Here is a 22,948-nt window from a genome sequence, read left to right on the forward strand (position 1 = left end):
TCAATGGAAGTTCTGAAGATGGAAGTTGTTATCCTAAATTTCGTTTCTATGTATAATGCACTGTCATTTTTTATTGTTGCACTATATTTTTTCTGTTGTTTCGTTCTTTTACTCCTATAGTTGATGTGTTTTTCTAGGTTAAAATTTGTAAACCGAATTTGTTTTCTTTCAATCGATTTATGACTTTTGAACAGCGGTATACTACTGTTATCTTTATTTGTCATTTGTTGATGTGGTTCATAGGTGTTTCATGTTTTTTATATAGATTAGATCGTTGTTTTTCTGTTTGAATGATTTAACATTTTTGTTGAATCCCTTTATAGCTTGCTAAAGACCGTACTTTAAACTATAATGGTTCCTTTTTAACAACTTATGACTTGACATTAGCCCTAATACCACATCTTCTTACATGTATATCTATTAAGACAATGATTATACAATATCAACTAGTGAAATAGGAAAGTTAAGTTGTGTGTAGTATAAAAAGAACCATAAAGCCGTTCGCATTTTTAACTACTTTATAAAAGAAAATCACGAGCCTGCTATTTTCCATCCAGCAAATGAACTTTTAACATTAACATCACTAAAAATATCCCCATGTGGTTGATAAGTGGAACTGGTTCTAACATAAGCGATATCTCCAACATTCATATCAATGATAGCTACAGGGGTTGTTGCACTAAACATACCAGATCCCATCTCTGTATAAACCTGAGAAATAACTTCACTGTTCTTGAAAATATTCACTGCCATCCAGCTACCTCGATTTGGATAGAGAGTGAAAGTGAAAACGTATATTCCACTTTTAGGAGCTGTAAATATCCCCGAATGTTTGTTATATCCATTACCAATATTCAAGGTCACGTGATCAAATACTATAGGATGATGCTTTCCAACATTTGTTTCACTTGCAGTAAGCTGGGCATAAAATGCAACGGCGGAGGGTTGTACAGGTACATCTGTTTTTAAAAGTCGACTTACTGAAAATAAATCTAAAATATATGATAATTCCCAATATATGAAAGAAAAGCAACACGATTAACCGAAAAAAGTCTCGACAAACTTGAATATACATTAACGGTGACATTAAAGGGGCTTGCCATTGCAAGATAGAATATTATATACATTTTGTTCCGATCTGTGTGTTTTATGGGTGTAAATCAACTGAAAGAAACAAATCGCGATATATTTAACTTGGCTGGTAGCTTTTTGCTTACATGCAACAACTCTTCTACGGCAATAAAGAGTAAAATCACAAAAATACTGAATTCAGAGGAAAATTCAAAACGGAAAGTTCCCAATAAAATGGCAAACTCGAAGTACAAAACACATCAAATGAAAGTACAGCAATTGTCATGTTCCTGACTTAGTACAGGTATTTTTTTATGTAGAAAATTGTGAACTGAACCTGGTTTTGCGAATATTAACTCTTATTTACTGCACAGGAGTAACATTAACGAGTTTACTATACGCAAGTAATGGTTAATGGACGACTATTAATCTATTATGGTCTATAAATGTGGATGCCACATCCCATTATTAGGAATTTTATTATCCAGTAGGAAAACTTCTAAAATGTATATCCCTTCCAAATAGAAACATTTAAATGTTTAAAACTCTTTAAAAGACCCTATCAACGTCCAAGAAAACGTTGTAGTGACATTTATTCTACGCATTTTAGAGAAATAACAAAAATTTGATGTAACTCATTTTCTAGATATTGTTGTAATGCGAAAAAAATCTAAACGTTCTAATAACAATTCCTCTTTGTTATAATTGTACATAATTAGAACTGAGCATGTTTAGAACGTAAATGATCAAAATATATAAATGTGAGATAATATGACATTAAAATAGACTACTATTCGTAAATTTGGAAAACATAAAGGGAAGTTATCGATAATGTATACGTTGATTAAAAACACAGACCATCTGATATAATCAAAATTACTCAACTTTATAGCTATTCAGGGAACCATTTGACGAAAACTCGTCTCATTAAATGTTTTATCTACTTGAGGTTAATAAGTATTAAATTATTAAGGTGGTACCCAACACTTTCACTAAAATTAATTTGGCTCGTTTAAAAGAGGGACGAAAGATATCAAAGGGACAGTCAAACTCATAAATCTAAAACAAACTGACAACGCCATGGCTAAAAATGAAAAAGACAAACAGAAAAACAATAGTACACATGACACAACATAGAAAACTAAAGAATAAACAACACGAACCAATTTTCATAAAATTTTGTCAAAATATCTACTTTGAACCTATAACAAAAAAGATAAAAATTTCAAAAATTTTGAACCAACCGCTTTGTCAGAAAAATTACACTGGTTATATAGCAGTTTGACAAAAATCAATTTTGATCATTGAAAAGCTTAATATTCCTTTTACAACAAAACGTAATTAAAACGGTTAGCTGACTTTACAGAGTTATCTCCCTGTAGTGTTAGGTACCACCTTTAACGTGTTGTTTTCATCTTTTTATACACGAAAATGTGCAGCCTCAGTAAAAACATGCATAATATGGAGAATCATCTAGGCCATAGACAATCAAAAAAATTAAGTCATTCGTAGCTATAGTTTTTAATGTGGAATTTTCAGGGTTAGATCTCAAAAGATCTAGAGTATCCAATGGGAAATATGTCCCTTTTTTAAATTGACCTGTCCTCAATGATATTTACCTGTATAATAAACTCATGATACATATCAGCTGATATAAAGCATTAATGGATAAAATAAGCTGGCTAAACCAGAAAGTTGAACTGTGGTTATGCCCTATACAAAATTGATAAAGTCTAAGGAACGAACTATAAGGCCGACCACCATTAGTTCACAGGAGTGAACAAGAGTTTTGACGTTCACTAATTTAAAGTTCACCAGAGATATAGACCAATTTTTAGGAACTAGCATGTTAAATAATTTTATTAATGAGTTACATTTTATTCTCACCGTAATGCACCCAATAAAACGCAGGGAGAATTTAAATTTTAATACATGTATTCTTCCCCGGGATATTCATTTTAACGCCGTCACTAAGTTTTTTAGTTGACAGTCTCATCGGCATTAATTTTGTTCCAAAACTACATGAACTATGAATTGAAATCGCGGTTTTTTGCCAAAATACAAAATGTACAAGTATTAAAAAAAATGATAGACACTGCGCTGTTTTGTTGTTTTATAACTTGAATATCGTTCAATTACTTACAAGCAAATCTAAACTTTATGAAAACAAGAATCCTATAATATTTACCCCTCGGGTGTTCCTCCTCAATCTCATCATGATGTCCTTCGTACCCTAGTGGCAAACTTTCGACATGTAATTCAGGTTTACTTCCAATATCATATAACCTGCTGTCATGGTCAGTTTTTATAGCTCCAACATTCATTTCTGTGTTTACTGTTTGCAGATTTGTTATGATAGCATTAAGTCTTTCAATTTCTATTTGCTGATTCTTAACCGTGTCTTTTAAATGAAAGATTTCAATTCCTTGCGCTTTCATCGTTTTTTGAATTTGCAGAATTTCAGAATATAGATCGATATTTTCCGAATTGGCTAAAGCTACAATCCCAAATGCTTCTGCAAACAGTAAAACAAGGATATGTGTAACCATGTTGAATGTGTTGATCGATCATATAATCTTCACACAAGGTACAATCTTTTCATGATAAGAAAATTCGTGACATTACTGTACTTATTATATAATCATTAACTAGACACAGATTGTAAATACGTTCATACTGAAAAATAGTTATAGTTTCTTCTTTGAAAAGATTTTATATAAATTAACAAAATTGATACTGCTAACAAACTTATCGTGAAAAACCCAAACACGGCTTAGAATTGAAAATGAGTAGAAAATAGAATGCAAATATCTACGCACATTCAGGATATAATATGAATATTTCATATACATTTATATAGGAAAGATGTTCTCTAGTAACGCATTTAAGAAAGAGAAAAACTTCTTTTGACATATTTTTTTTTTCAATCAAATTTAATGATACCAACGGTGTTACAGATTTTATATGTGTAAAACTTCACTCTTGTTATTTCTGTTGTGTAATGTTGTGATTTGTAAATCATGTTTTCAGAATTCCTTTTTTGTAATCAAAAACAAAGTGGCATTGGTTACGACTTAAATATTTATAGAAAATAAAGAGAGAAAACAACGTTTAAGACTTGATTAAATATCTTGACATGTCATAGGAACAGAATGTAGTGGGAGCAAACCATTTAATTATTGCGCACAGTAATCACATGTTTGCCTGTCTATACAATACATCGTAAAACTACAACCCATCATAAAAACTTTTGCAACCAAATGCAATAAAATAAACGCTGACTTTATCACGGAAATCAAAACTTTTAACAGCTCCAACGGCAGAAAGTAACATATTTATCTAATTTGTGAATCCATCACGCCTGAGATATTGAGAGGTTTCAGAAATTTTCGGAATTGGAACTTTCTGTTGGAAATTGTTTATATTCTTATAAACGCCATTGTAATAAAAGGTAGGACGAGAACCACAATTTCATATTCAAAGTTTGCGAGAACCTGGATTTTTTTATAGATAAAATGCTGAGCCCGACTTTAACTTCTTAAAGTATTAAAAGTTGTGTGATTTTTTTTAGGCTTTAAAAGTAAAATACATTTTTATATTAATGGAAGGTTTGTATCATTTAAGTCACTTTATTATTACATTATCTGTTACATCTTTTGCATATTATATCTATCCTGCATATGGAGTATATATCTCTCTGTTGATATTATATTATATTATATTATAGTAAATCACGATTACCTTAACAGAGAGTTGTATAAGAGTTGTTGTTCAACTTCGTACTTTATTTTGGCCTTTAAAACTTTTTTGGATTCGAGCATCACTGATGAGTCTTTTGTAGACAAAACGCAAATTTGGCGTTAATAAAATTTTTAATCTTGGTATCTGTGATGAGTTTATTCATATAAGTAATCATTTCAACGTTCGGGTCATTGTTAAAATATTTACTGATGCCATCATAATTTGGTTGCCCTTTAATGAATACTTTTTTTACATAGGACATACTTATGACCCAATTGTCGCAGCCATTTACCCATTCTCTCTTCATCGAGTATAACATAACTGAAAGCAACGTTTTTACAGGATGTTTACTTGTCATGCGCAACACGATGGGTTCCTTAAAATGGACAGATTATGCTCACCAATCTGATGAATTTGTTGTCTTTATCTTCTTGGATTTTGTTACTCAGTCTTTTTCTTTGTTTTTTGCCTGTTACTATTTTTACTCTTTTGTATTAGTGTTGTTTGAAATTTAGGCACTATTGCATTTTAAGGAAAAAGTAAAATCACCAAAATACTGAACTTAGAGGAAAATCAATTCGGAAAGTCCATAATCACATGGCAAAATCAAATAACAAGACGCATCAAAAACGAATGGACAAGAACTGTCATATTCCTGTTTATGTTTATGTCTTCTATTGATTTTTAACTATTCCTTTAAGACCAGTAAGTTTAATTCCCTGAACTTTAATCTTTTTCTCAATGAGCAGAATTTATAATTTATTTCAGTGTTTTCTGAATTTACTTACACGTACAATGTATGTCACGAAAACTCATTAGACAGTATACTGTTAAAGCCATGGTGTCTATATCAATCGAGTTCTGCACAATGTCAAGATGATAATGATAATGTCGTTGACAAAGATTAATATTATCTATTATTTTTTAGAAACCCTACTTCTTATTCTTTATTAACTTGTCTTCATATTCTACGTAAAACAAAACAAGATGACATCAAAAATGTTCATTTCTACAAATTCTAAAAGACTTTTAGTGCCGACAAAACATGTTGAGTGTACTTGTTGTAACATGTTCCGGGTAATATGAAAACTTTAGACAACCAGACAATTGTTTTTAAGGATGATTGATAAAGAAAATTTTATATTTGACTAAGTACCATGTTACGATTTTTTCCAAAAAGCAGTTAGATTTCTGTTGCTTTGATCCACGTATCTTTTGGTCGCTTATGCAGTTTTTCCCCATTACCACGTATTACTAACAAAAAGCTTTTCAGAAAACTTACAAATTGTTTGTCCAATTAGTATTCAAAACACTTGAAAAATCAAGTTAATGTGCCATTCCGGCAGACTTATTGATGGCAGAAGTTATGGCCTTGGTGGATAGAAAGTTGCTTGAATATTTTAATTTTGTTTAACTTTGCTTTGTATGCCCAGTAAATAATGACATTGATATACTCAAAAACAAATATATCAAAGGGATACTCAGAACTTATTAGTCTAATTGAAACAAACAAACAATATGAAAACGACCAAATTAAAAGAAATACGATAAAAAAAAAACTAAACACTGAGTCACACGAACCACGCAAAAACAAAATTGTTCTTAAATATTCTGGATAGGTGAACAGATGGCAAATACAGATGACACTGGACAACACAGTCGTCCAGATGAAGATCAAAGTAGGAACTGTTCATGTCGCACATTTCTATTGTAGAACATAACTAAACAAATGATGAATAATCGGTTTTTTTTTCCTACAACATATTTCAAGCTAAAAGGTATTTACTTAATGGAATATTTTTTAAATACACATAAAAGAAGAGGGTAACTAAATATCAATGATCTTTAAAGCATATCGACATTGACTGTAAACACAGATAACTCATATTGGTAAAACAATTCGTGATGTAAACTGTAGAGAATGTGTAAAGGGTATGCGGTGTCGATTCAATTGTTCTTCCTCATGAATCACATCGATAACACCGCACATAACTGTATGCAAATAGAAACTACCTCTTTGTATAATGGTTTGAAAGAAGGTAAATTCATTAAATGCTTAATATTTATCAACATATCTTCATTAATTTATTAACTTTAAATAGTCATTTCATGTATAATCCCGCATACAATCTTATTTTATATCTATGATCTTTTCATTTTTTTATATATGCAACACATACATAATTCGTTTCAAATATCAGCTAATCAAGGGTCAAATGTAATTCCTTTAATGAAAACATGTATATATCAAATAACAAACTAGTAGTTCAATAGATCAACTATTCTAGATCATTTATTTAAATTGAGGATTGTGGTTTCAAAATGACTCTTGGTCCGCATTGTGACCGCATCATAAATTTTTGAAACTTGTTTCCTTATTATAGGAAGTGTTGTTTTCCAATCTTACACACTGGTTTCAAATTTTATTTTATGAAATTCTAATTCTTGTTCATTGAGTCAATCTCTGTTTTTTTTAAAAACATTATTACTGAAGGAACTGTTATACAACATGAACCTGGGTTAAGAGAAAGCTTAGCTGTTTGTAGTTCAAGTTAAACAAAATAATAAACTTATAGTTGTGTGACTACTTTATAAAATAAATCATAAGCCTGCTATTTTCCATCCAGCAAAAGAACTTTTAACACCATCGTTACTAAATACATTCCCATGTGATGTTTCAGTGGAACTGGTTCTAACAACTGCAATATCTCCAATATTCATGTCAATTACAGCTACTGGGGTTGTTCCACTGAATGTGTCAGTTGTCATCCGTGTATAACTCTGGGCCATTACTTCACTGTTCTTGAAGATATTCACTGCCATGTATGTACCTCGATCTGGATAGAGCGTGAAGGTGAACACATATAATCCGCTAACAGGGGCAGTAAAAGCTCCCGTATATTTGCTATATCCATTACCAACGTTTATGATCACATGATCAAATACTATTGGATGATGCATTCCAATATTTGTTTCACTTGTAGTAAGCTGCGCATAGAATGCCACACTGGAAGGTTGTACTAATACAGCTGCTGTTGGTTTAAGACTGCTGACTAAAAATATAAGAAAAAATATGTATTACTAGTAATTACTAACAAAACAATTAAAAGGGAACACGACTAACGGACGCATGAAATAGGGATTGTCATTACACAATATACTATTATACATATTGTTTTACGGTCTGTCTGTTTTCCAGATATAATTCTTCTAAATGACACAATTTGGGATATATTCACCTTGACAAGGGATATTTCTTTTTACAAGCAAATTCCGTTTTTGTTTATTTCTTATTCAACATGTTCAATGCAAGGGAGTAATAATAACCAGTTTATCTATGATGAACGACAAAAACATTTATTTTATGCCGTCAATCATAAATGAACGACTGTTAACATGTAATTTTTAAGTCTACAATATATTATGGTCTATAAATGTGGATAGTGCATCTCGTAAAGCTAGTTAGGAATTTTATTATCCAGTTGGAAAGCTGGTGATAAAAGTATTTCCTTCCAAATAGAAATATGTTTTACACCCTGCAATAATGTTATTAAATTCCCCAAAAAAAACATTTGATGCGAAAAAAGTATTAATTCTAATGAAAATGACAAAAGATGATCATAGTGATTTGATATAAATTTTCTAAATATTGTTGCAATGCAAAGAAGGTGTATGGTACTATGGCATATGATGAAAAGAGAATGGTGTAATGGTGTATCGTGTGATCGGGAATGATGTGAATGAACGGTGCACCACATTTAAAATTATACAAAATATTGATAAGAACTGATTTTTAATTTAATACATTAATTTACAGTATTTTGATCAAAATTCGTTATTCAAAATAAATGAATAAGGTGGAAATGTGTAACGTGTATAGTGTAATGGCACAGGATGTATGGTATTATGGTGTATGGTGAATTTAATTGTGTCATAGTGTATTGTTTCAGTGGGAAGTTTACAACCTCCAAGAACTGTGACTACATATATAAGATTTACCTCTTGGTGTATCATCCTCAATCACATCAGAATGTCCTTCGTCCTCCAGTGGCAAAGTTTGGACGTGTAGTTCAGCTTTACTTCTGTTGTCATATAACATGCTGTCATGGTCAGTTTGGATAGCTCCAACATTCATTTCTGTGTTTACTGTTTGCAGATTTGTTATGATAGCATTGAGTCTTTCAATTTCTGTTTGCTGATTTTTAACCGTGTCTTTTAAATGAGAGATTTCAACTCCTTGCGCTTTTATTTCAACTCCTTGCGCTTTCATCGTTTTGTGAATTTGCAAAATTTCGGAATATAGATCGACATTTTCTGATTTGGTTAAAGCTACAATCACAAATGCTTCTGCAAACAGTAAAACTAGCACCCTTGTAGCCATATTGAATATGTTGATTGATAATATAATCCATACATACTGAATCGCTGATAAGGAAAATTCGTGACATTGTCGTACTTATTATCTATTAATCAACAGCCTGAGGCCAGAGTTTACTGCAGAATGGTTATGGTTCTTCTAAATTAACAAGTTTGTCTACTGCTAAAAACGCTATGTTAAAATCCGAAACACGTCGCAAAAACCTGAATATGAAGCAAATATCTATGCTTATTCGGGTCTTAAATATAATTATTTGAATATTTTATATGCATTCATGCAGTAAATATATAGTAACGCATTAAATTATTTAAAGAACAAATTTTCTTGGGTATCAAACTGTATATGTATAAAACTTAACTCTTTAGATGTATGTTGTGGTATTAATTTGTAGAGATTGTTCCTAGAATTCACTATATCAAAAAGTAGTATTAGTCGCACCTAGAATATGTATCCAAAATAAAGAGAAACAACATCGAGAAGACATGTTTAAGATATATTGAATTGTAATAGGGACAAAATGTAGAGAGATTGCATCAATTGTTTTTATGAAAACAACACTCCTCTGTTAGCCTGTTTATACTATATTTCGTAAAACTTCCACAAACCATACAAACCCGTACAACCAATTCTCCGTTTAGCATATAATGCATTATGGTTAAAATTTTAAGAAGCGTACAACTGAACGTGTTGATTTGTTTAAAACGTCACAAACATTGGAAATTCAACCAATGACTTACACTATTTTTCATTTTGGTATACGAACAACGAGATTCCCTAAAGTCCTGAATATTCCGAAGCAATTAGATAAACGCTGATAAGTAATAAAATAACCCTAAGATACAGCGCTATAGTAAATGCTGATCCTAATTGAACTATTCAGAAACAACACATAAAAATTTAGATTAAAATTGTCAATATCTATGTTTGAGAGTTCGGCTATTATCATTAAATGTTCAGACCACCAACGGTAAGTTGCATGTTTATATGATAAGTGAGTCCGTGACACCTAAGGCTGTTGAAATGTTTAGGAAATTTTCCAAATTTGATTATACTATTTTAAATCGTTTAAATTATATAACCATTACTGTAATAAAAATGTGTACAAGAACCATCATCTCATATGTAACTTATTCGGAAGGACTTGTTGTGTGTAATCGCATTTATGTTCACACTATACTGACTTCATAAACAATAGTGTGCTCCTTTAAAAGAAACTGCTGTAACAGAGTTTAACGGAGTAAAGATTAAAAATGACTCTCCCAACATTTAATTGACACCATCACGAATTGATTGATCTATACGATGTGTCTGTGTCAAAACTTACTAATGACATTGTTACCACGTCTTAGATTGTGGTTCAACTTCTGTGTCGTATGTCTGCTAAGTACCACACGATACCTATTCCCGAGTATGGTTGTTATACTGAGAGTGGACTTGTATAGCTATACAACATGATTCTGTATTCTGTACATCCAACTTTAATTTCATGTATTTATTTTTGATGTTTTATTATGGTTATGGTTTCGGTTGAATTATGTATTATGTCGTATCGTTTGTTGTCAAAATAACTTCTATTTGAACGTCATTGACGAGTCTTTTGTAGGCGAAAGGCGAAAGGCGCGTCTGGCACAAATACAAAATTTCAATCCTGTTATATATGATGAGTTTACTTTCAAAGTTCATGTAATTTTTCAAAGCTTTAATGCATATGACGCCATCATAATTTGGCCCTTTATTGAATATCAGTAATAAAATTAACGGTACCAATTTTCTTGCTCCAGATGCGCATTTCGACAATACATGTCTCTTCAGTGATGCTCGTGACATGGTTAGTGTTGTTGTAATATGTTCTGTATAATGCCGAGCAAACATTTGCAGCGGGATTAAACGTTTTAATGGTACCAAACCTTCTCCCTTTTCTGAAACAATAGTATAACATCAATACATAGTGACATGCTGTCATGATCAGTTTGGATAGCTCCAACATTCATTTCTGTGTTTCCTGTTTGTAGATTTGTTATAATAGCATTTAGTCTTTCAATTTCTGTTTGCTGATTCTTAACCGTGTCTTTTAAATGAGAAATTTCTATTCCTTGCGCTTTCATCGTTTTGTAAATTTGTAAAATTTCAGAATACAAATCGACCTTTTCTGATTTGGCTGAAGCTACAATCGCAAATGCTTCTGCAAACAGTATAACTATGACCCTTGTAGCCATATTGTATAAGTTGATTGATTATGTAATCCACACACACTGTTTCCATGATAAGGAACATTTGTGACATTGTCGTACTTATTATATAATATTCAACTAGTCAGAGTTAACTGTCGAATTGTTATAGTTTCTTCTTTGATAGTATTCAATATAACTTAACAGAAGTGTTTACTGCTTACAACGTTATGATAAAAACCAAAACACGCCACAAAAACCTGAATACGATGCAAATATTTATGTATATTCAGCTATTAATATAATTATTTGAATATTTCATATACATTTATGTACTAAATATATTGATAAGTAACACATGTAGCACCTGATATCAACCCCAGTTTTTGGTGGGGTTCGTGTTGCTTAGTCTTTATTTTGTTTTTCATGTTGTGTCTTGTGTACTATCAACTGATTTCTCTGTTTGTGTTTTTAATTTTTAGCCATGACGTTGTCAGTTTATTTACGATCTATGAGTTTGACTGTCTCTTTGGTATCTTTCGCCGTTTTGCCAATGTGTTTACTTTATCGTGTTTCATGGATGACTAGTGTGTGGTAATTGTTTTAAGTCATGGTGTTGTATATTTATGTAGCTATCATCGATCTTTTTTAAAATGCCTATTTGTATCTTCTTCATTATTTAGACAAAAAAATACTGGTGTCTGGTATTTGTTTTAATAATTGAACAGTGTGTATTTCTTTTTGCTTTTTTACTTGCTTTTGTGTATCGTCTTCATTATCAAGACTGCATTTTTGGGGTGTTTAATTTTGTTTGTTACATTTCATATCTAAGGACTGAATATTTATATTTGGTTAATAAAAAGGACGAACGGAAACATGCCTTACCAAATCTTCCAATTGAATATATTCAAGCGTGTATATTAAACTTTACTATTCACAATATATCCATATGCTAAATATCACACAATACTGAAGTGTGTGGTGTTAACGTTTATTTGCCAAACATAGGCTGATGAACGTTTCGTCCCCGATGGTATCACAAGACCAGTAGTCAGCACTTCGATTGTTATAAATTAACTGTTTGCAAAAGTATGTATCATTCGACCTACTAAGGATTTTCTTATCCAAGGCATAGATTACTTTAGCCGTATTTGTCACAGTTTTTGGGAATTTTGGGTCCTCAGTGCTTATCAACTTTATCATGTTTATACTTGTTTGGCTTTCTAGCAATTTTGATCTGAGCGTCACTGATGAGTCTTATGTAGCCGAAACACGCGTGTGGCGTATCAAAATATAAGCACGGTACCTTTGATAACTATTAATTTTCCATGTAATCTTTGTTTTATTACAACATGTTAATTTGTTTATATGTCAATACAGATTATTATGTATTAATTATTGCCAACGAAATTCCTGGAAAACATGTGATTTTACTCTATTATTTTTCTCAGAATCCAAACATTCCACAACAAGGCAAGGATTTCTCTTCATCAATTGTTCATAGTTATATTTCGGTGGTATACAATTAATTTCATCAACTACACCGTAACGTTCTACTTTTAACGACTTCGTTTTGCCTTCGATGTCTATCGGGTCTATTCTTATTGCGTTACGAGATGCCATAGCTGGATTCTCATCAAAGTAATTGAATGGTAGCAAGAAAAAGCTGAGACTTTCACCCGTAGTATGAGTGACTGGTAGGTCTTCTTTAACTGGTATATGGTAAAATCCCATTGTTAGCCATGCTACGATGTCCTGTAAATTATAACATTATCTTCATAATTAAGGTTATACATTGGATGACTTTCATTTATCTTAAACTTTACATTTGTTTAAATCAGAATATATCTATGAATTTTGCAATATTTTGATCAACTTTTAAAATCTGATTGCTAAATTGTGCTTTGTTTATTTTGTATTCGTTAATTTAATTTGGATAAATCTTGAAAATAGAGTCCACGCTTCGTTTACACCTCTTATAACCTTAATCTGAGTTCTTCTAAAACAACTATAAAAAAGTTTGTGTCATACAAGTCTGATGTAAAATAGGTGAATATAAAACCAGGTTTAATCCGCCGTTTTCGACAAAAGGAAATGCATCTTCCAACATGTCCAAGTCAGGAATACGACAATTCTTTTCTATCAACTTTGTGTGTTTGAGCTTTTAATTTTGAAATTTGATAAAGGACTTTACGTTTTGAATTTTCCATGTAGTATTTTTGTCTTTTCCCATTTTAGTAAGTAATATAGATGAACATTATCAAAAAGGTTGCAAAATGAGAAAATCACATAATAAACATTTAAGAAAATTTGTTTTTTTTTTCTTTTCTGTCAAACATTTTCAGTCTACCTATGAAAATAATGTTTAACATGTGACTCATTCTGGTCAAATCAAATCCGTTTAAATATACAAAATATTGATATCAACATATAACTGTTTCGTTTATTCGGCTTTCAACATGCCACGATAAGACAAATATAACATATAACTTGGTCATTGTTATACTGCAGAGCAATACAATTAATGACATTACCTACACCGTAATGTTCATTAATCACCGACTTTGTTTTTCATCGTCAATAAGGTCACCTTATTTGAATAACCAGGCCAAGCCAATTTACGTTGATTTCTTTAAAAGTTTACACGACATGTTGATATTTTGCTATTATTATAGTTCACGTTAAAATGCCATATTTCGATTGGCTAATACGAGGGAGTTCGCCACGGTTGACAGTGTTTTCTCCGGGTAACAATCTGCTCTATCACCCTTTCAGATATGTGCTATTTTTATATTATACTATTCGCATTATTTTAATATGACCAATTAAAATGTATTCATTGTCAATGAAATCCTAATACGAATGGCGGTTTTGTTATTGTCTTATTAGTAAAATTATAGCTAATTCTTCAGTTTCTTTTGGGAAAATATTAATCATTTGTTTTCGCCTAAAAAGAGACATCACTTATTTCTCTAAAACTTGTACATTTGATTTCATTACCCAAAACGTATGACGAAAAATATTGAACATTAAAAATAAAGAAACGACATGTGGTCTTTCATTATCATAAACAATTAACGATCGTTTACCTTGTCAACAATATTTTCATCATCGTCAATAAAATCCTGAAATCTTACTATAGGCTCGTCTGGCTTATTAGTTTGGTAAATGGAACTGCTTCCCGGCTCATTATCCTTTCTTCTGGTAACAGCAACTTGATAGCGTGACCAGGTAATTCCTGGTTCGTACCTTGTTCCTGGCGGGTATATATTATATGTCATACCTTTATTCACTATTCTATAACCGGGTGTGTTGCCGAATTTATCTTTTATATAATTATTTGATATCACAAGGTTTTTAGGTTGCTTAAAGTTGTGTTTATATGCTGCCTCCTTCTCAGTTTCCTTCAATTTTCGTGCAAATTTCAATTGTTGAATATTTGAATCTGAATTTGTATATGAAGGACTTGAAACGGCATCATTTTCAATATCAATAGTTTCAAATCTGTTGTATTTTCCTTTTATGTCCATGTCTACCTTGAAATGAAATAAATGTTGATGAATCAAGCCCATTAAATGTTTACTTATTTCAAAACCGTATGGATTTTTACGTCCATGATATGCTGCTATTATTACACCTGAAACAGTGACCTTAACCTCTATTCCACCAGTGGGATAAAATATAAAATCTATAATGTAATCATAGTTGAAGACGGTGATGATAGTTCGGACAGTTAACACAACACTAACCATACCCTCGTAAAATCTATGAGACGAAGTCGAAGAATACCCATGATGACGTCTTAATGGAAGTCCCGTGTTAAGTTCAAAAACACAGAACGCTTGTGAATTATAAACTGGAATTTCGGAGCTTCCGTCTAAAAAGTATGTACTCATATATGTTGCATCATTTGGACAGTCAACCCCATTCATTAAATATTTTGCTCTCAAGCCCAGCAAAAATCTTGAATCGAAAAACATAAAATTTTGTTCCGTTGGTTTGTATCCAGAATAAAAAGAGGCTAATTCTTGTAGACTAATTTCATATACTATACGCTGACATTGGAATCTAATATCAAATAAACGTGGTCCTGTAATTATTGACATACCTATATCAAATTCCCAAAACATGTACGTTACTTTCCTTCCTTTGATGTTGTATCTCTTTCCATCAGGAGAAATTTGTGAAGGATTACGTAATGGATTCGAAAAGGGTGGTTTTCCCCTTCGTTTCATAGTAAGTGGAATATTCATCGATTCTCTTGGAAAAGGTATTTTATTAAAAAAGAGTTTATTTCTTCTGTAAAAATTTCTCACTTTGTTCCATGTTTCAAAAATTCTTCCATAAAACCAAATTTTTAAGATCTTAAAATTTTCAAAACGGGTTTCTACATAAACTTCAAAATCTATTGGTCTTAAAATGCTATATTCAAAGTTTTGATAAAAAGTGTACCAATAAAAACGTTTTCCGTCCAACTTTGTAATCGGAACTTGAACGCTGATAGCCACATCTAAACATTTATTATGACAGTTAATAAATGTACCGCCGTATAAATCATGAAGTGCCTTCCCGAATTCTTTGTTTATTCTTTCCTTCAGTTTTTGGGAAATATTTTCAATAGATGTAATCGGTCTTTGAAAGAATGGAATTGGTTGTGGTCGATAAGGAACCAGTCGATAACCTTTAGGAAACGGAAGTGGTCCAACAACTATTTCAAGAACATTTGGTTTAGAATCTCCTCCTCTGATTAAAATCACGTGAGCTTCTCTTGGTGGTTTTGTAAATCCATTATCTATATAATTCAACACTGCCTCTTTGGGTGGCAAATAAAGTTCTGCTAAGTAAATGTAGTTACTCCTGATTGTCGCATTACTGAATTTTGTAAGATTAAGTTCTTTATTTGAGTACAAATAGTAAAGTAGACCCTTCATTTCTTTCCTAGTGAGATCGTTGAAAACAGATGGATACCTTGGTTCATTCGTATTAATTCTACCATATGGATGCTTATTATTTATTACACATATTCCTACAGATTTGCTTCCTGAAAAAATAATATTATAACCAGATGCAATCAGGAGTATTCGTACTTGAAGAATTCAACATTGACATGATTTTAGTAAACAATCTAACAGTATATTTTATCATATTGCAGATAAATTGCAAATATAGACCATATATTCTGTACCAAAAGGCAATGAATTCGAACAAATCATGTCAAAACTTGCTTGATAATCTACCACAAAACTTATGATAATTCAATACAAATAAAAGGAACTCACACAAACATATGCAATTTGGCATAATCTGATAGCTAAAAAGAGTTAAAAAAAAATACGATGGAATTAATTTCCATTCTCAATTTTATTAAATATTATCGATTAACAGATGACAAAAAGTACATACAAGAGAAGTTATCGCAAGAACAAATATGGTCATATTAAACGTTTAACCGAACAAATTGATGGTGTATGAATGATCATCAATTAGACAACTGTATACCAGAATCAAAATAATGTTAATGGACGCAACTGGTAGTACACTAACATGCAGTGTTACATATTTCGACACAGGAAAAGAGACAAACTACTGGAAGTAACATGATATGATTTATAAATGACCTATACAAAAAACACAAACTTTCGAAATACAAAGCAAAGAAATGACTTTAAAAATTTATAATATGCATTTCAAAAATTACAGAAACACGAACAACCGGAAATTGCTAACATTATGCTGCAAGATGACGGTTTCTCTAAAACAGGATTGAGCCGTCAGAATAGCTTTTCTCCCTAGTACTCTTATAAATTCATGGGTGATAAAAAAAACTAAAACCAGTAACTTGATTTGTGTTGTGACATGGACATGCTTTATGTAGGTAAATATATCTCAAGTAAACCTTTTTGCACCTGACGTGATCAATTTAACATAAACACCTCTTTAAAGACAAAACAATACATTTTACGCTATGTCAAGTCTTTCAATTAACACGATTAATTGTCATACTAATCCACTGCGAAAAAGGAGTACTGTTTGATCGATTATTTGCACTCAATTTAAATTTGTCTATTTTCAGTCAGGGCAGTAGTTAGTATTTGCTTGCAGTGTACAAAACAAAAAAAGATGGACTTATGTGAAAAGCTACTAAACTGATTAACGGCGACCTTATATCTGAATAGTAATGAATTTATCACAATTAAAACTCTGAATTATAACCAAAACTCTAAATACCAGACGAATTTAGGTTCAAACTTTGCAGAAGAAAAGAAAATCAAATTAGCTTTTTAATAGATAAATACATTTTCCAGTACTTCTGTAACTTCATTATGTAACTGCATTGTAATACGATTGATATTAAGTATTTGAAGTTAAAACATATTCGTTCTTATGTTGTACTGTTACACCACTGTCCAACGTTACTGGGAGGGCTGGGATTGCACTAACATGTTTAATCCCGCACATTCTGTATGTGTGTGCCTGTCCCAAGTCAGGAGCCTGTAATTCAGTGGTTGCCATTTGTTGCTGTGTTACATATGTGTGTTTAGTTCATTTGTTTTGTTAATTAATGAGGACGTTAGTTTTCTTCTTCGAATTGTTTTACATTGGTCATTTCAGGACCTTTTATAGATGACTATTTCTGAAGCCTGTATGGTGTCCATTATTTGTTTAGTTCTGTGTCATTTGGTCTCTTGTGGAGAGTTATCTCATTGACAATCATACAACATGTTCATATTTTATAGTTACTCACTTCTCAATGACATACTAGGTTTAATGTAAAGCTGTGGTTGTATACACTCTCCGTCATTCCTCTGTTTAGCCTAGAAGATGACAAACATGCATGATTGGTAAAATCTGTGTTATGTTAGATCAGTTTCTGATCTTGGAGTAAAATGACGCAAGAAATTCAAACAGGTATATTTTCTCTCTACCAGTTTCGAAAAATTTGTTACGGATATACAGATAAATGTATGCAAATAAAATGAATTTTGGTAATTTAATTTGGAAAAAAAACTCAAGAAAAATATTTTACGTTTCATATCCTTTCTAACAAGTCATTCATGGTATACAATCAACAACAGTTGTTAGATACTTTGTCATATTCAACTTGTATAGTGGGGTGCTCATTTTAGTCTTAACTTTCCATGATTTTTTCTGCAGTTTATGTTCAGGTCTTTATGTTTTTAAAGTATACTGATATTTTTATCAAAATATTTGCGCCTGAATAGTTTGATGTTTTCTGTTCGTTTCTTTCCTATTAACATTTTGTCATTGATATGAATTTTACCTTGCTGCTATATGTACGTCCATACACTGTTTTTCTTTGATAAGCCTCTAATATCTCAATTAGAAATACACAAAGTACAATACACGACAAACAATTACTATTTGGGGGTCTGAAATAAAAAGAAAATAAGTATTATAAATACGAATGACGAACCAACATTTGCATCAGGAGACAGTCATAAAGGATTTAATTGTCTTGCTAGACAAAAAGTACAAAATAAGCATTTCATTCATACATTTCTAGAACATAACAATGAATAATATTAGCAAATGATATCTATAAAACATCTACCTAAATTATATCTGCCACATCTTCGTGTGCCGTCCCAAGTCAGAACAACGCTAGTGTTAGACATATGTAATATATTAACAGTTCTTTTGTTTTTCGAGAAAGGGGGTAGTATTCAAATTAAAGACCAAAGTCTCCAAGTAAGTACCCGATTCGACCGTTTTGTCTACATAGACATCATTAGTGACACATGAATAACAATAAACTTAAAGCCAAAAGGATTACGAAATCTTTAACGTGACCACAGACACCGACGTAGCGAAAAGGTTGGAAAATATACACACTGTAAGAAAATAACCGCCCAAAAATTGAACAAGTAACAAGGAACAATTGGGAACGAAAAATCGTCTCGTCTGTCTTAAATTTTACGATAGAACTTTTTTCGCACTCGTTCTGCATTATACATATTAAAAATTGTTTTTTCATAGAATGTCATTCAGACAATGCATGTACAAAGTCTTGGAATATGATTTCCATTCGTTAAGTTGTTTGATAAAGTCTCGCGAAGGAATTCCCCTTGTTGAAATTATTTTGGTGTTTGGTATTTTTTTATTGCTAGTTTTGTTTTTACATGTTTTAAGTGAAGAATTTTTGACTGATATTATACATTTCAAACAGTCAATATTTACGCAAAACTAGTTTAATGAGGGAAGGAAGAAGTTGTAAATTAAGGCAACAGTAGTTTACAGATGTTCAAATATCTAGTGGCGGATCCAGAGGGTGTGTTCCGGGGTTTGATCCCCCTTTTTGACAATCAATGCATTTGAATGGGATCATACAGTTGAAACCATCTTTCTTCTGGGTTGGGAACCCCTGAATTATCGTGCATTGATTGTAAAGAGACAAATTTAGGTACATGTAGCAAGCACAAATTGATGAGCCATTTTTTAATACTATAAACTGTGATTCCACATTTGAATAATCCATAAGAACAAGTATAAAAGTTCAATTCATTTTAGTAAGTTTTCTAGTTTCAAATATTTATATATCTATATTGTTACTGATTTTTATATCTTTTTTAGACTTACCTCATGGTGTTGTATACGATCACTGTTAACTTGTAATAGGAAACTTTTATGTGAATATATATATATTATTTTTTATTTATATCTTTATACTAAAAAAATAAACAACTCGTACAAATAAGATGGATTGACTTAATTAAATTGATTTACAATACCAAGTCCTAACAAGACAGTATTGATTTACACAATAACGGATACGCTCTATTAAGTGGGATTACATAAGCACATGAATTAATTGAAATAGAAAACTAATTGTATGAAAAAGAGGGACGAAAGATACCAGAGGGACAGTCAAACTAAACTATGAACTATACGAAGGAGATATTAAATATTTTCTCTGTTGAATAAAATTCAAACCGGGCAATCACTACAGAGTCAAGTGAAATATGCATTTTACAGATGCATCCTTTATTCTTCGATCCCTTGATAGGTTCAAGCTGCAGGTAGAAATATGCACTAATACAGTGGCATATAGTCAAAAGCTTGGTTTGTAGATATTGTGTTGTGTCAGTACCGTTTATATGTAAATATCCGACAAGATGGCTGCAAGTACAAATGAAGATAAAAAAATTTAAAAAAGATATGAGTAATAAACTGTATGCTTATGTTCAGTGAATATATTCAACCAATAATATCAGATGTTTATCTTTTTGTTACAAAGCTTAAAGCAAATATTAGCTGTAACAAAACACTGAATCGATTATTTGAAAGACTCATCATCTTACTTATTGGTAATGCATAATACGAAGCTTGTCCCTATTAAATAAGGAGTTGCTTCCACTTTCAGAGTTGACCGCGTTAAAGGTAGGATTTGTGCTGCTCAGTCATTAGTTTTGTGTTTGGTGTGGTCTTCTTTTTGTTTTAAAAAAAATAATAAGAAGGCATGGTATAATTGCCAATTAAACAGCTATCCATCAGAGAACAGATGCCATAGAAGTTAAAAAAAAAGTATTGCCTTCAATAATGAACAAAATCCATACAGCTTTGTAAGCTATAAATACCCAGAAATGACAAATGCAAACAATTCAATCGAAACAAATAACACGGACGGAATGTCAGGAGCAAACTAGATCTTTTCACATTGATTTCCGTTTATTCAACCCACCATTTTTTTCTAAAAATGTCCTGTACCAAGTCAGGAAAATGGCTATTGTTATATTATAGTTCGTTTCTGTTTGTGTTACATTTTAATGTTGTGTTTCTGTTGTGTCGTAGTTTTTTCTCTTATATTTGATGTGTTTCCCTCAGTTTCATAAATCGATTGAGAAAAAAACAAATCCGGGTTACGAGCTGAAACTGAGGGAAACACATCAAATATAAGAGAAAAAACTACGACACAACAGAAACACAACATTAAAATGTAACACAAACAGAAACGAACTATAATATAACAATAGCCATTTTCCTGACTTGGTACAGGACATTTTTAGAAAAAAATGGTGGGTTGAATAAACGGAAATCGTGTTGAAAGTGGCGTTTAACACTAATCAATCAACCTCTGACTGCTAATGACGCTATTATACTGAATCAATTTGATGTTTAATATGTACTAGTTGATATTTTTGTCATAGATGCATAATTTTTTTTACTTGTTAACTTTCTGTCAGATATTGTGAGTACTTACTGTCTTTTTGTTGTGGGATTTAAAGATGCGCTGCCATGTCCAGTCTTTGTTTTCGTTAGATATTTTCTACTTTGTATCGATCTGTTGAGTCAAGCCCATTTTATCTGATTTTCATATTTTAATTTCATGTTGTACTGTTAAACCATTGTTGCAGAATAGGGGAGGGTTTCGGACCATTCTTCGAGTTATTGGTATCTATTGTCATTTGTCAAAAAGATAAACTGTGTCTGCCATGGTTAAAATGTGAATAAAAAGTTCTATTTTGTAACGGAACACTATTATATGCAAAAAAGTACTTAAAAATATCAAACTCCAAGGTACATTTAAATCAAAGTCCATCAGGATAACATTATCTCTTGCATGTAAAACACACCCATGAAGATTTTGAAAAAAAAAGAGTAGGCTTATACCTCTACAAGGCTGGAAAGGGGTTAATATAAGATGTTTCCCAGTCCATATTTGGTTTATCCTGATCTTATGGTTATCTAAACCTTCAACTTGTATACAGGTGTACGGATAACATGAAACTATATATAGAAAAGTATACAGAAAACGGCGGTTTTATCCAAATTCCAGTGTTTGTGAAGTAAAAAAAAAACATTAGATGAAGAATAAATGATAAAGTAGATATTCGTACATTGAAGAAAAACATAAAATAAACACTCGTTACGAAATAGTTGGAGTAACATCTGCGTAAGTTTGAAGTAGGTAAATAAAATCGCTATATTAAGATTGAGAACAAGACAATGTAATTATTTCAAAATTACATATGTGTGAAATTGTCATTATGTACATTGAGAGATTTGTGTTTTTACGTAAGTTGACAACAAAAAAAAACTTTTGGCATAACGTTTTTGACAGAATGTAGTTTTTAATTGTATGTATACATGGTATAGTAGAACATATAATTCGTAAATATGGGTAGGAATCTGTTCTTGCTAATGTCCTGAAATTTGTAGTTTAAAAGAATTATGGAAAACATATATTACAAAAATACCGAACTCCAAAGGAATTCAAACAGGAAGGTCCCTTCACGTTTGGCAAAATCAAAAGGTCAAACATATCTAACGAAAGGGAAAACAACTGTCACATTCCTGGCATTGTGCAGGCATTTCTTAATGTAGAAACTGGTGGATTAAATCTGGTTTAATTGCTAGCTAAACCTCTAATTTATATGACAGTCGCATATAATTTAATCAGATTGATTACAAGGAGTGAGCAAAATAAACAGACATTATGGGTAAAGACGTCAACAATTTGTAGCAGTCAACATTGTAACATAATATAAATCCTTATAAAAACAAATAACTATGGACTATAGACAAAGTACACATACAAAAATGAAAAACAAGAACTCAAAATTTACAATAT

The 22,948-nt window shown here is 31.4% G+C and overlaps 1 protein-coding gene across 1 annotated transcript; it reads right to left on the bottom strand.

Annotated features, from left to right (window-relative positions):
• Positions 1 to 531: 531 nt before the first annotated feature.
• On the bottom strand, positions 532 to 9,212 carry LOC143077033 (uncharacterized). The gene is made up of 4 exons (XM_076252920.1): positions 8,812 to 9,212; positions 7,422 to 7,865; positions 3,260 to 3,640; positions 532 to 980 (listed from the first exon to the last, which is right to left on the bottom strand). Exons 1-4 carry the CDS (start codon positions 9,191 to 9,193, stop codon positions 532 to 534), a joined length of 1,656 nt encoding a protein of 551 aa, XP_076109035.1. The 5' UTR covers positions 9,194 to 9,212.
• Between the last annotated feature and the right edge of the window lie 13,736 nt (positions 9,213 to 22,948).

Source organism: Mytilus galloprovincialis, chromosome 5 (genome assembly GCF_965363235.1).
Source record: "Mytilus galloprovincialis chromosome 5, xbMytGall1.hap1.1, whole genome shotgun sequence".
Classification (NCBI taxonomy): domain Eukaryota; kingdom Metazoa; phylum Mollusca; class Bivalvia; order Mytilida; family Mytilidae; genus Mytilus; species Mytilus galloprovincialis.

What these genes read in the sequence shown, in the direction of transcription:
- LOC143077033 (XM_076252920.1), bottom strand. Translation starts at nt 9,193, where the DNA reads ATGGCTACAAGGGTGCTAGTTTTACTGTTTGCAGAAGCATTTGTGATT. An exon ending in TGCTGGATGGAAAATAGCAG is followed by an intron (nt 3,641 to 7,421) that starts GCTTATGATTTA and finishes TGAAGATTATAT; the next exon opens with GATCGATCAACACATTCAAC. An exon ending in TGAGGAGGAACACCCGAGGG is followed by an intron (nt 981 to 3,259) that starts GTAAATATTATA and finishes ATTTATTTTCAG; the next exon opens with TAAGTCGACTTTTAAAAACA.